The 14,422-nt window shown below is 36.8% G+C and overlaps 1 protein-coding gene across 27 annotated transcripts in view; it reads right to left on the reverse strand.

Annotated features, from left to right (window-relative positions):
- LOC113053052 (CLIP-associating protein 1-like) overlaps window positions 1-14,422 on the reverse strand; it is a 65,571-nt gene that overhangs the window by 10,876 nt on the left and 40,273 nt on the right. For 6 of the 27 annotated variants that reach the window (XM_026217704.1, XM_026217683.1, XM_026217688.1 and 3 more), the window contains 18 exons: window positions 14,056-14,133; window positions 13,726-13,893; window positions 12,952-12,998; window positions 12,682-12,852; window positions 11,956-11,979; window positions 10,644-10,751; window positions 9,895-9,921; window positions 8,862-9,017; window positions 6,725-6,886; window positions 6,052-6,114; window positions 4,928-5,031; window positions 4,184-4,207; window positions 2,847-3,076; window positions 2,534-2,597; window positions 2,204-2,206; window positions 1,155-1,318; window positions 977-1,055; window positions 737-880 (listed from right to left, as the gene is read on the reverse strand). In XM_026217704.1, coding sequence (XP_026073489.1) covers window positions 737-880; window positions 977-1,055; window positions 1,155-1,318; window positions 2,204-2,206; window positions 2,534-2,597; window positions 2,847-3,076; window positions 4,184-4,207; window positions 4,928-5,031; window positions 6,052-6,114; window positions 6,725-6,886; window positions 8,862-9,017; window positions 9,895-9,921; window positions 10,644-10,751; window positions 11,956-11,979; window positions 12,682-12,852; window positions 12,952-12,998; window positions 13,726-13,893; window positions 14,056-14,133 — 1,816 coding nt within the window. The remainder of the gene's footprint in view (window positions 1-736; window positions 881-976; window positions 1,056-1,154; window positions 1,319-2,203; window positions 2,207-2,533; window positions 2,598-2,846; window positions 3,077-4,183; window positions 4,208-4,927; window positions 5,032-6,051; window positions 6,115-6,724; window positions 6,887-8,861; window positions 9,018-9,894; window positions 9,922-10,643; window positions 10,752-11,955; window positions 11,980-12,681; window positions 12,853-12,951; window positions 12,999-13,725; window positions 13,894-14,055; window positions 14,134-14,422) is intronic. The other 21 variants (XM_026217691.1, XM_026217679.1, XM_026217705.1 and 18 more) reach the window with 15 other exon arrangements.

Consider the following 14,422-nt stretch of genomic DNA (forward strand, 5'->3'; position numbering starts at 1 on the left):
TTTCTTCAATCAAACACAAAGGGGTAATTTTTTTATTAATTATTAATCAAATACGGCACCAGTCACATGACATGTCAGAAAAAATGATATTTAATGTTACTGACGTCAAACCCAATGGCTCAAGTTTTACAATTAATAACTTAACCCTATAAAGCCTACTGTATCATATTTAATACACAAGTTTCCCTAAATTATCAACATGCAAAATTATGCTACATGTCTTTTGTCATCTGACTGGTAGTTCATTTTTTTTTTTTAATAGGCAGAAGGCCTTTACATTTTACAAATATCCCTCTTCAGATTGTGTCTTTTTTATGTGAAATTTTAACTGAATTCTGAACAAAATGTATAAAGTACAGATATGATACAACAGATCAAATACGATACAACAACAAAACATATAACGCTTATATAATATAATGCATTTTTAAAGATTTAGAATTTTAAAAGAATCTGGCTATTACTGTATTTGTAATGTTAGGCATTACAGGGTTAAATTTGGGTTTGTTTCTTACATAAAGCTATTTCATGGCTTCTGAAAACTTTCCAGGATATTCAAAATGTAGAAACCAAAGCTATTTGGTATGACATGAGAGTGAATAATAGTAAATGATGACAGAATTCATACAAAGAAATCAGTCAGAATCAACCTTTTTAAATAAACATCTTATATTTTGAGCACCATTAGAGCATTGATTTGTGCACTGTCTGTAAGCACATCTCCATGGAAACTCACTTTTCTAACGTCAGAGCTCTTGGGTTCAGTGGTCCAGGTGATAATGCGAGACACGGCTAATCTGGTTTCACTTGAGTTCACAAAGTCTGCAGGGTCCATCTGCCGTGCTAGGGACTCAATGTATTTCAGGATGGCCACCTTCACCTGCATTATAACACCAAGATAATAAGAATGAAAAGACTCGGCACACTGAATTTGCAACTGGGGTTTTGTAACCAGTCATGGCATGCATCATCTTACCTTCAGATTGGGGGTTTGAGTCTGATCAACAATGAATCTCATTAGGATGTTAAACTGTTGGTCGAAGGGGAAAGACTCCCTGAGAAATTGAAAAAAAAAAAAACGAAAAACAAACAAGAAATCATTCTGGTGGCACAAAAAGCTCTAAGCATAAAAAAGACCATCGCTTAAGACCAACCTTGTGACATCCAGAGCCTTTTGGACCTTAGCTTGGACTGAGCCTAAGAGGTCAGCTCCCATTTTCTTTAGTAGCTGAGTGAGCAGTACAAAGAGCCAGTCTTGGAGATCCTCTCTGTGCACGGTGATGAAATCCACTAGAGTCTCCAGGAACATGCTAAACACCTGGAAGCAGAACAGCAAACATCATGCAACTGCTGTGCTGCACAACCTTTTATCAATGTACTAATGGCTTTATATGCCAGTCTCTCAAAAAATATTTTCTACATTCTCTGATAAAACTGTGAATGTGCTTGAGAAACTTTTTTTTTGTTGATCGTTTATTGTCTGTAAGTCGGTTTATAAATCGGATCACTTATAATAAGGGTGTCAAACTCAATTCCTGGAGGGCTGGAGCCCTACAGAGTTTTGTTCCAAGGAATTGAGATTGACAACCCTGATATAATATAATACAATAATAGGTAACACTTTACAATAAGGTTCATTGGTAAACATAGTTAACTTCTTGAGTTAACATGAACTAAGCATGAACAATACTACTACAGTATTTATTAATCTTAGTTAATGTTAACTTCAACATTTACCAATGCATTATTAAAATCAAAAGTTGTGCTTGTTATTGTTAACATTAGTAAATGCACTGTGAATTAACAAACGAACAATGAACAACTGTATTTTCATTAACTAACATTAACAAAGATTAATGAATACTGTAATAAATGTATTGTTTATTGTTTGTTCATGTTAGTTAATACATTAACTAATGGAACCTTATTGCAAAAGTGTTTCCCAATTATATAATAGAACATCTCTCCTTAACAGGCAGCATTGGTTTGTTATATCAATCATGACGATGTGGCATGAGTTTTGTGATTCTGTTTAATATTTAGGGTTAGGGGTTTAAAACAAACAGTTAACTAAGTATGAGCAATAATAATAGTGTTGGTGGTTATAATGTGATGTATATGATGAATGAACCAATTTATGTGAGAATAGAACATAATCAATTTATATAACAAAATGGTTCAGGTATATATAATATCCACTTACTCTCTATTGTTAAAATCCACACCAAAGCAGACCATGCAAACAACAGGAAAAAACACATTCCATTAGTGCAATCTCATTCCATTTTCGAGTTCTACACAAACACATTGTTTGCCAGACAAACATTTTAAATTGAACAGAATCCAGAGTGATGGAAGCTACTTATTTAGTCTATTGTAACATGAATAATTCAGGATGATGTCACATGATGCAACAGATTTAAGTTATCCTTCACTCCTTTCTTTGGAATGCTACTATTAATCCAGTCAGCACAAGTAGATTAAGTGTGATCAAAACAGCCTTGTTGAAAGGATGTGTCCTCACACAGGTTACCTTGCTGTGAGGATCTGCAAACATCCTGGTGAAGATCTCACACAGCCTCTTGAGCTCCACACGGCTGAAACACACAAAAATATGATGATTAAAAACCTGTTCACAATCAGAATATGACAAAAAAAAAAAGCATAAAAAGCCATTGCAAGACTTTGCACTTGCATCATTTTAGAATGGCCTATAAAAATACACTAAATGAGCAACAAACAAAAACTTGCAAGATACTGACTAATTTCTACTTCCTGTCCTGTAGAAAAATGAAATGCCACCGAACAACCAAAGAGACCATTTGTGTTGTTCTGAAGGCCCCCACCTAAGAATGCGCTGACTCTTTAGCAGGTTTTGCAAACCCAGCAGGCCCTCCTTCCTCTCGGACCAGTTGGAACTGGCGCAGTGGTTTAGCACCTCAGCAACGTCCTCGGTCTGACGCAGGTAGTGAGGAATGCCTCCATTACGGGAACTATAGGAACGCTCTGAGCAGGCGCTGGATGCGTCGCTGTTGGCATCATCATCAGACTCGTACCTCCTTCTCAAAGGCTTGCGCTGAGGAGAGCATGGAGCACATTAGTAGTTTCAACAGGAAGGGGACAAAACTATCAATAGACCAGCAAAGGGAGTTCATTCAACAATTTACATTGCATTACTCAAACATATAGTAAGTATGCTGTTGATATGGAAAAGCCATGCAGCATTTAAAAATAACAAGGGTTTAGTTTCATTTAATACTAACTTTGGGACTCTGGCCATGTACACACAGCAAAGTTTTAAGAGACAACCACATATAGACGTGGGAATGAATCTTCTTAAATAGTGATTTCTGTGCGTACAGAATAATTCAATGGTTGCTCCTAACTTGTGATGGTTGACAAAGTGATCTTAACAATAGTTTGTAGATCAGATACGTATTAAAGCAAACTTTTCGTAAACTACCATTAAATATGGCAGAGATGTAATGAGTTACACATTTTAATCCACTTCCTGGATTTTTCTGCAGTGAATTTGGTTGTAAAATTTGGTTATTATTCTAATAAATAATTGGAATAAGCTCCAGTGTGTATGTGGCCTTGGAGCTCTTCAGCTGTCTCAGCACTGGAGTGTGAAGAAACAACTCAGATATTTGCTGTGGATGAATAATCATGAATAATTCAAATCGTTAACAGACAATTTCCAGCAGTTGGCAATGCATTAACAAACACTCGAGTCCCTGTCATTAGTAGTGTGTACATATGACGTAAGTGAAGAGCGCTGCACGCTGGATAATTACATCTACTTATGTAGCACAGGGAATGTGTCATGCTGATGCATAACAGCTGCCCTGTTTACAACTTAATCCTGCTGTGTTGTCACATGTGAATTAATGATGATTTACATTTTCCAAAGCAATAACACTGGGTGACATACAGATAATAAAATGAAGAGATTAATGCCAAACTGATAGCAAAATGAATGAAATGCATCTTATGGTGCTTGTGCAGGAAATGATGGGACTGTGCAGAGGAGATGGTCACTGAGCAAATTAATGAAAGCAGCGCAAATGTTTGTGGAGCACAAAATGCTCTTGATATTTGCTTGACAGTTCACGATGGAATAAGTCATTCTGATTAGTGAATAAAAATGTAAATACAAGCAGTATATAAACAGAAGCACTACCTTATTCCTGGAGTCTCCTAACAGCTGAAGACAACCAATAAAGGAAGAGCAAAGAGACGCAGAGATTTCAGAGGGAGCAATGTTTTTGCAGAAAAGACACAATTTGAAAACTGCACCCTCATAATATAGCTAGGCACTTGGCACATAAGGACAAAAAAAGGGGTTTTCCCCACATAAAGATCAAAATGCAGATGAATGTATAAGGGAATAATTATGAGACACTGTGAATGGTTACCATTTTAATTTACCTTTTTTATTTAAAAAAATAATTAAAAAAGAGTTACATTAACACTGTTTTTCCCTAAATAAATTCCCCCACCTAAATTTACATTTATATGCACCATAGTAATAATACAATATTGGTTTAATTCATTTATGCATTAATTGATGTAATACATTTTTCCATTATGCATTTTAATATTAATTCTAGTTTATTTTTTTATTTGAATTAAAACATTAATACTATAATAAGTTTACAATTATATATATGTTATTATAATTTTTTTTAAACAGAGTTCATCAACTGCCAGAGAACCATGAAAATCCTGCCTAACATGTCTATATACAATATACCCCATAATGAACACTTCTCATTTCCTAAAATATAATTTTTCTGTGGGGTTTTTAGGGCCACACAAGACAAATAGTTGAGCCATACAGAAGCATCACTTCTGTAATCCTAGATAAGATTATGAGAGTGAGGCGTATTTCAGTTCATCATATTCATGTCTGTGAGATTCTTACCAAAGCATCAGCCACTGCAGCCTCCACTTCTGTGCCAGTGTTGAGCACCCTCATAGCATTGACCGATGCAGAAATGCGAGCCTGATGGATCAGGCCTAAGCGATCTGTAGAGTTCGAACACAGGATGAGACAGTGAGAATGGACAATGTGTTACGAAAAACGTACTTTCTACCCCATCATTTCAAAGCGTGTCAACCAATTAGGCTAATTTCTCAAGAAAGACAAAAAAAAAAAACATTAGGTTGACAAGTAGACATTGAGAGAATCAAGACAGTCCGATTCAACCCAACACATAACATTATGGTTGCTTAAAAACTTAAAGAAGGTGAAAGTGTGTAATTTCAATCACCCATCCACCATTAGTTTGCCTGTCCCGAACTGATGCTATTAGTAGAGCAAATGTTAACATGTTTGCCCCATTCATTCCATTTTAACAAACTAACTGAAAATCTGTTTAGTGGCACTAGAAAATAACACATTTCACATTTAAACCCAAGATGATCAAATGTAAGATGATGAAAAAATAAATAAATAAACAAACAAACCATACAGCTTCAATAAAGTAACTTCTTGGAAAATAAAGTGTCAAATGTGTGTGAATTATGGGTCCAACAAAACAAAGGATTAAATTCAAACATTCCAAAAGAAACTTAACTGAAGTACTTTGATGCCCACAGCACAAAAAGCCATAAATAAAAATCCTTTTAGATTAATTATCAACAACAACACCGATGCAAAGTTGTTGTTGTTGTTTTTTTTTAAAATAAATGGTTATAGCAAGAATACACATCCTTACATATGAAGCAGACAACTGAAGTGGTTTTTGGCGAACACACACCATTAACTGAACGGAAACGGAAATGCAAATCAAAACAACCTCAACTAAAATGGATGCTGATTTTTATGGTGAGAAAAGAGAGCAATGACGCTGGATATATAATTTAACAAATGAACAGATAATTCGCATCTACATCTAATAATGACGTGAAGTGTGAAGGTCAGAGCTTGATCTGGCAAACCCAGTCGAATTCGCCTTTCACAAAAAAAAAAAAAAGGTAAAATATGAAGGCATGCTGGGGATTGGCCTTGTCTGCGGGGGCCTGGGGAGGGGTCATGCAGGTCACCTGACTGGCCCACGGGTTCGGCCGTGGACAGCGCGCTGGTGGAGCGAGAGTGACGTCGGGAGGCTGCAAGGGGACAGGAAGAGGGGTGACACCCCAGGGACGGTTAGTGCTACACTAAAACTCTGAGCACCATCCGTGGCAGTAACACAAAACATTTTTTTTTCTTTTATTATTCAGATGTTTAATTTGAAGTTTTAGTTTTAGTAATTTAACTTAAAATCAGTTAGTTGTGGAAGCAACATTTCTAATTCTGTTTTCATCTGATATGTAATTTTCACATTTATTTAAATTAACCGTAACTATTTTTAATAAAGATTGCAATACTTTGCTGTTATTGTTCCTCCGTGCAAATTATTTTAAAGATCAGACCAGCTGTTTTTATTCACAATATGAAGTGCCATAAATCCATTTTTATGGACAAACCAACAAAACCTCCACTAAATTTATTTACAACCTTGAAGACATAGCGGCACAGATTAATAAAGCACATCAACAACATATTAGTGCATGCATAGAGGCGAGCAAACAACAGTTCATATACCACATACTAAGAATAATGGCCATAAGTTAAGGCCAAATAGAATCAGAGGGAGAAGTTTTGTCATATCGAATTGGAAAGGATTGGTTGTTTTTGTTGTTTGGACTCCATCAGCCACCCTTGTGCTTTACTCACCAAGAGGAGTGAAGCCCCGAGCGGGGCTTGTGTCACGGCTGCTCTCGCGACTGGTGTCACGGCTGCACCCCTGACTCATGCTGGGGCGGGGGATGCGACTGCTCCGGGCTAGCGTGCGATAGGAAGAAGTGGCAGGAAGAAGAGCTTTACCACACAGCCTGGCTGTTAGAACACAGGTTAGGGCATTAGTGAGGCTGAGAAAGAGGAGGGAGGGTGGGATTGGGATGGCCAATACTGGGGTCCTTCTGCTTTAGAAAAGTTAAACATTTAAAGCACAAGGCTTAAGCTGAACATTTTGAATTAGACTGACAACATTTAGGAAGTTTCTGAACATGCAGTGTTAAAGGTGAACCAAGTAACTTTACATATACTGCTAAATTTTATTTGATTGTCAAACAGTTTCATGACCAAAGCCTTACACTTAATACTGACACCCATAAATTATATTAACATAATTACACTGTGACACTGAAGTAATGATGCTGAAAATTGAGCTTTGCTAATACAAGAATACATTCCATTTTAAAATATATTCAAAAAGAAAACAGTTATTTTAAATTGTAATAATATTTCACAATATTACTGCATTTTTGGTCAATTAAATGCAGCCTTGGTTAGCATAAGACACTTAAAAAAAAACATTTATTACATTTTTTTTTACCAAACCTAAACTTTTGAATGGTAATGTACTATCAGTAAAAATAAGATGCAATTCTATATTGACAATAAAACAGTTTCCTTGCCGCTATAAATTCAAATTAGGAGTTTGTAAATAAATTGTAGCAGTCCATTATGCATCATGTCATGTGCAGGAGGAATGATTATAAATGCATGAATCAATCTCATGAATCAACACTGACAATTTCTGACACAGGTTTCCAAAAAATTATATTCCTGCATGCGGTTTCTGACAGGTGATAGGTGAGCTGCGATGTCTCATTCTGCTTAGTTCATCACTGTTCTTTTGCATTAAATAAAAATTGTATGTTGTCATATGACAAAAAATATTGATAACAGTCACCACCACTCATTACTTCCCGGCACTTTGTCACTGCTTACAGTTGTCAGTGTGAACACCACTTCAAAAAAACTTGGACTGGAATTTTCATTTTAACATTTATAAAAAAAATAAAGCACTATTAACTTATTGTGTGTAAAAAATGTGCTCGATGATCCTTTAAATAAAAAACATACACACAAATGACTGGATTAAGCTTTAAAGCATTAAGTGTCAAAAGTTATAATATAATGAGTTTTGTATATCCAAATGGTTTTGTGCTTTTTGTTTTACAGACAACTTACTGTCAAATTAAAATTTGTCATATAATTGGCTATAAATTTTTTGGTCAGATCTTTAAAAAGGCAGGACATTTTTTCAGAATAGGCTGACACACACAATGACCTCAAAAAACCGCCAGAAAAGCTGACGAAGAACGAAAGCCGTTAAGTCAGGTCTGTCATCATTCAACAATGTATCAGTCACATACAAAACACAGCAATGAGTAGCCACTGAGTCAGTGTTGGCATAAACACTTGCATCAGCCATTTAAATGAATGCTGAGCTTCTTCCACGCAGTGAAAATACATTCCGTCTATCTGCAGTAGTTGAAACTAACAGGATTTGCAGGAAACAATGATTCAGCAAATGAAAGTTAAGAGTCTTCTTTCTTTCGCAAGCAAAGCTCTGAAAATTCCTGCCATCCACGGTTACCATGAGTTCCTACCTTTTCCAACAATATGTAACGAATAATCTCCACGTTTTCATGCATATTATTAACTCTTTCCCAACATTTGAATATAGGTAGGTTTTATAAAAAATTATAGTTTTAACCAAAAACTATATCTGGATGATATTCAGTACGTTTATCCAAGCATAAATCTAGTAAATCGCTTTGTTCAGGAGGTTTTGTACTCATTCAGAAGATGTGTGATAACACCTCCGAATGCCGTAAAAACATGTCTTTGGCGGGAAAGCGTTGTCTTCTACAAGACGAGATAACTCGTCAATGGTGGGGAAACAGTTAAGGGATTCCTCAAGGAACTGGTTTAGGTCCACTTAAGTTTTGCAATTAATTTAATTTTATGTCTGCTGTATGTGGGCATCCTTTGTGTTAAACCATGAGATGTAAAAATTTACCTATGCCCAATCTGCTGGGACTGGTTTCACGGCTGCATCCCTGGCTTCTTGGGATCTTCGAGTATTTGTCTGAGGGTGTTGCTGGTGCAGTGGCCCTAGGAATTCTGCCATATGCATGTCCCAAGAGCTTCCCTGGAGAGCTGGACCGGCTGCCGGCTGCAAAGGAAATTATATCAGCACTACTATAAGTAACATGGTGACTGATTATTTAGAAATTACCATTGGGTCCCCACTGTTAAGTATCAAATTGTCATTAAAAATAAATAAATCAAGACACCTTTTTTTTAATCATAAAACACCTATTATTTTAATAACATTATTTGATGAATTAATGATACCATGATTGCTAGAAAATGTACACTATCATAAAAAATTCGGGTTGAGTATTTTTTTGATTTTATAAAGTGATTCAGCAAGGATGGATTAAATTGATCAAAAGTAATAAAAAAAGAATGTTACAAATTGTTTTGATTTTAATTAAAAGCTGTTCTTTTGAACTCTCTATTTAATCAGAAAAAGAATAAAAGAAAAAAATCTATTATGAAGATTCATGTGACCCTGAAGAATAGCTGCTGAAAACTCTGAAAAGCATCCAAAAAAAGGTCTATAAGCCTTCCTTTATTCATATAGCCCAAATGACAATAAAAATATCTGGTTTAGGTGAACGAAACCACCACTAAGAAAAAACTGAGATATGTATGCAAAAAAGACAAGACCTTAGTTCTGAACAAATACACAAACACAAAAAGACAAACTGGGTGAGCTTAGATCCAAGGTCTATTTGAGCTGCAGGGAAAACAGTAATATCAGGCATGGTGACGTGACAAAATACAAGCTACAGACACATTTAAAAACACACAAAAGACAGACATCAAAACAAATACTGAACTATCATAATGTCTGATCTCTATTTGAACAGAAATAAAAAGATCAAGCTAAAGCAGGACATGCAACATGATAGTAGAGGTGTAATTCATGCAGGTTTCATATTGAGGGTATTAACAATGGGGGGGGGGGGGATTGGGGGGCTTACCACTAGTAGGGTTAGCTGATCTGGATCCTTGTGTATGGAAGCAAGGCAACGGACAGGTGAAAAGTAGCGAGTTACAAAAGACGCTTGATGTGATGCATGGTTACCCAGGATGCATCAGGCAAAAATTTTGTTTATTCGTGCTCTAGAAACTTAAATCTACACGTCATGCCAAAGATTGGCTTTAACTATAATTGTGGAATAAACTCCATGGTTAGCAGGATGCCAAACTGGGTTTTGAAAACATTAAATACAAAGGTGACAGAAACACAAAGGAAGATGATAGTGGTGGCAGACCATTAGTTATCTATCTGTTTCTGAGCTCCTAACATAAAGGTTGAAGATATTATATGCTCTTGAGCAGTGATTTCTTCATTACAGAAATAAAAATAATACCTTAATTGTCATAATGCCACAATCAAAATCGTCAAAATTGTATTATGTCAAAAAGAAATTGTGAAGTGAAATGAGACATTAAATGTCCATAGCTGTATATAGCAGCTTAAAAATACAGTTAAGTGGCCATTATATGTAAATACATGTTCCAGCTGAATGTTGTGACAGCAGAATGAATGAACAGAATAAAGTATTTCAGAAAACTTTGTAATAGTGTTTGTTAATTTGAATAACAAACATTAACACTTTAACACATACACTATATAACACTAAAGCTTTTAGCACTAAAGCCATGGTAGATTATAAACAATACCATGGTATGGTTCTGAAACACATCCATTCACACAGACACTTACGTTGGGACTGAGAGACCACTTTAGCTCTGCTTCGACCACGGCTGTCTGTAACAGTGCTGTTGGCACTGACCGCACTCCCTGAGCTCTGCCTTCTCGTCCGCACACGACCTGTAGGTAAAAAAAAAAAAACCTGAGCATGAGATGAGGTGACAAAATGCCTGAGAGAAATGGAGTGATTTAGAATGACTGACAAACAAATAGACAAACTGAGGTCTTAACAACAAGGGATAAGGACAAACAAAGAGATTTCCCTGATAAAACTTAAAATATATACTGACTGAGAGGAATTACATGACATGCTTTACAGAGAAGATTGGTGTACAAATAAACGCAACAATATTATATGCTCTTGAGCAAACATGTTTATCAAATCATACACTACCATGCAAAACTTTGAGGGTCAATAAAATAGAAAAAAGTGTACTTTTGTTCATCATGGATGCATTCAATTAACCAATAGGGACAGTAAAAACATTTAAAACACGGCAAAAGGTTTACATTTCAAATAAAGCCTGTTGTTTTGAAATTTATATTCATCAGACTCCTAAAAAAATGAATCATGGTTTCCACAAAAATATTAAACAGCACAGTTCAATACAATTTTACAGTTTTAAACACTGATTAAAAAAAAAAAAAAATGTTTCTTGAGAATCAGATTAACGTATTAGATTTATGTTTGAGGGATCAGGTGATACTGAAGACTAGAGTACTGGCCGAAATGAAAACAGTTATTTTAAAATGCAAGAATATTTCACAATCTCTCTATTTGTATTGTATTTTTTTTTTATAAATGAAGCATGAGAGAAATCTTCCGAAAAAGATTTAAAAAAAAAAAAAAATCTTACCAGCCCCAAACTTTTGAATGGCAGTGTAGCTACTGAGATCTTGTAAAACAATAAATTGATTTTTTTGACACAAATTTCCTGTATGAAATGATTTTATATGCTCTATGCTAATCTCAGAAGAAAGCATAAACTAAACCAATACCAAACCTGTTTAAAGTACATGGTTCCCTCACTTTTGACCAATTAGCTTTAATGACCGTTTACCAGTGACACAACTGATAATAGGAAGTACACGTCACCATTTTCATCTCCCTGAACTAATGTTGTTATTTATTGTCAAGAGGAAGGGGGATATATCATGCAAACAGGTCATGCAGACCACCAGCATAGTCAGATATCGCCAGGTGTACAGTTGATCATCGACAAATGGGACAAAAATCACTGCTCGAATCCCTCCAACAGCACAGAGCGTGGACATTCACACCCTCTATCACACGCACACACATACATATACACATACATCTTACCATCTATTTTACCAGGTGCACCGTCTTTGGGGCAAAAACACACACACACACAAAAAAAAAGGGAGTGCAGGGTGGAGGAGAGGAGAGGCATAAGAGGCAGAGGTTAGAGTCAGTTAAGCCCGTGGAAGCGTGGAAGACAGGGATCTGCTCAGAAACGGGCCTTGCACAGAAGCCGCTGGGAGCTAGTGAGTGTGACTGTGTGTAAGGAAATAAAATCTCTTTGATCATTCATAAGGAATCATGGGATTAGAAAACAGTACAGAGAAAAGATTATACAGACAGGAGTAACGAGCAAGTTAGTGGTCAAACGTTAACTGGTGAGATCTGGGAGGATACTGAACATTTCTCAAAAGAACCAATGCAGCTATACTTAGCCAAGAAATTACAAAAGACAAGTTGAATAAATAATTAACACTACTATTCCAGAAAGTAATATCTAAGCTAGTCAAAACATATAGTCTTATCCTATCAGAATTTAAAGTCATAAATAACTAGTCTAAACTTTCATTTAAAAGAAATAAACCCTTACGGGATGATAAATCTGTGGCACACACTCGTCGTTTGTTCCTCATCACAGAGCAGCTTAATAGCATCTATGGTGCTCATCAGTTTTATTAATGAGCCGCTGCAGCCATAAAAGCCACTGATTTTTATGGCTTTTTTATTAAAATTCCTAATTAAGGATGAAAGAGGAGAAAAGATGGATCGAGTGTGATGGGGTCTCACCCAGGGAGGCGTAGGAGCCGGGAGGCAGAGCTGCAGCAGAGCTGAAGGGAGATGGGGAGGTTGCAGTGGACATGCGAGATTTGGCACTGGAGGCGGCATTCACGTCTATGTCACTGCGGGAACGCTGGAGGGCACCAGGGGTTGAGGACACCCTAGAGCTGATCACTTTACCTGAGAAAACACAGACAAGAGTTACAGACATGGCAAACTGACATGTTTGTATACATCAGTGCTAAGCATCCATTAAAAAAAATAAAAGAGTTGCATTACTTCTTGTAACAGGGCCTCCAATGACACTCTTCACTGACAGCGGTCGACTGCAAGAACGTAGATAAAAAGATTTTAGCAACAGCAGCACAATCAGAATAGAGTGAATAAATTGCCAATGAAATTAATCAGTAATTTTTATATAGGAAGCAAATGTTTATATTGTGTGAATAGTGTTTGCTGCTTTTGATAGCAGATTGTGATCATTAAAGCGGCCAATCATCACACTGATGCTAACGTAAGAAGAGCTCACAGAAACAACAAGGACACAATGTAACAGATGCTGCAGTCTAATATTGAAGATGAGATTACCGCTTCATGCTCAACATGCTAGGAAGCACAATCAACAATCTGTGCATCAGCCAGCTGGCGATTATTTCACCAGCTTCAACAGGGACAGCCATAACTCACAGTTTTTGATAGCATGGGATAGAAAACACCACAGAGCCAGCAGTATTATCTAAAATCACTGAACTATATCGTTATATATTACCGTTCAGTAAGACCAGAAGAGTCAGAAAGACTCATTTGTTGACCAAGTTATTTCATTTAAAAAGCATTAAAAGAAGGATATATTTTAAAATACCCCCCCACCCCCCCCCACCCCCCAAAAAAAAATCTAAACCCAAACTATTTAAGAGTGGCGTACACTATATATAGATATACATGAAAGAATAGTCAAAACAGCAATGCAGATACAATGTTTGCTTTTGTTTTAACAATTTTGTACAGATGACAATTGATGCATGGTGGCAGTGAAATGTGTGCACGTCTCACTTGAGGCTCTCCTGTGAGCTTGAGGAGGAGCGGTCGGACTGCGGTAGAGACACTACACTGTCCGAACTCTTGAGGTGAGACTGGAGGGCCTTCTGATAGGACGACTCCAACGCCTGAAACAGGTGCTCTGCCTCTCGACTGTAATGGCCATGGAATCCCCAGTAACACCTACAAAACAAATGGACAACCTCTTTAAAAAAAAACGGAAATTATGAAGACTAATACAAACGTTAAACGCATTATCAAATCAAGTAGTACATAAATGAACATTTCAAAAGAACTGGTTATGCAACATCGAACTAAACAAAACAAAACGGCAAACTGACTTACTTTCTGGCCACAGATCTGGCCTCTGAATCGGCGTCATGGATCCCCTTCTTAATGGTTTCAGTTAGAACGGCCACATGCCTGGGGTAGTAGGGAAACATGAAGAATACGGTTTCTTACAGCCTGCAGAACCAACCAGTGAATTCACTCGGTCTCCTTTGAAACTTTCTGGACCTGACACCAGACCTTTTTCCCAGTTCTCCAAAGGCGGCACAGTGGGAAAGAGAGGATAAGGGGACTCCAGACCTCCTTATAAAAGAGCTCTTGGCTATATTGCCATGGAAACGACTTGGACGCATGGTTGCCACACATCACTGGCTCATCAATTCAACCCGCGAAAAGAATCATCAGTTGCCCGTTCAGCCGAGCT

The sequence above is a fragment of the Carassius auratus genome, chromosome 34 (genome assembly GCF_003368295.1).
Source record: "Carassius auratus strain Wakin chromosome 34, ASM336829v1, whole genome shotgun sequence".
Lineage (NCBI taxonomy): Eukaryota > Metazoa > Chordata > Actinopteri > Cypriniformes > Cyprinidae > Carassius > Carassius auratus.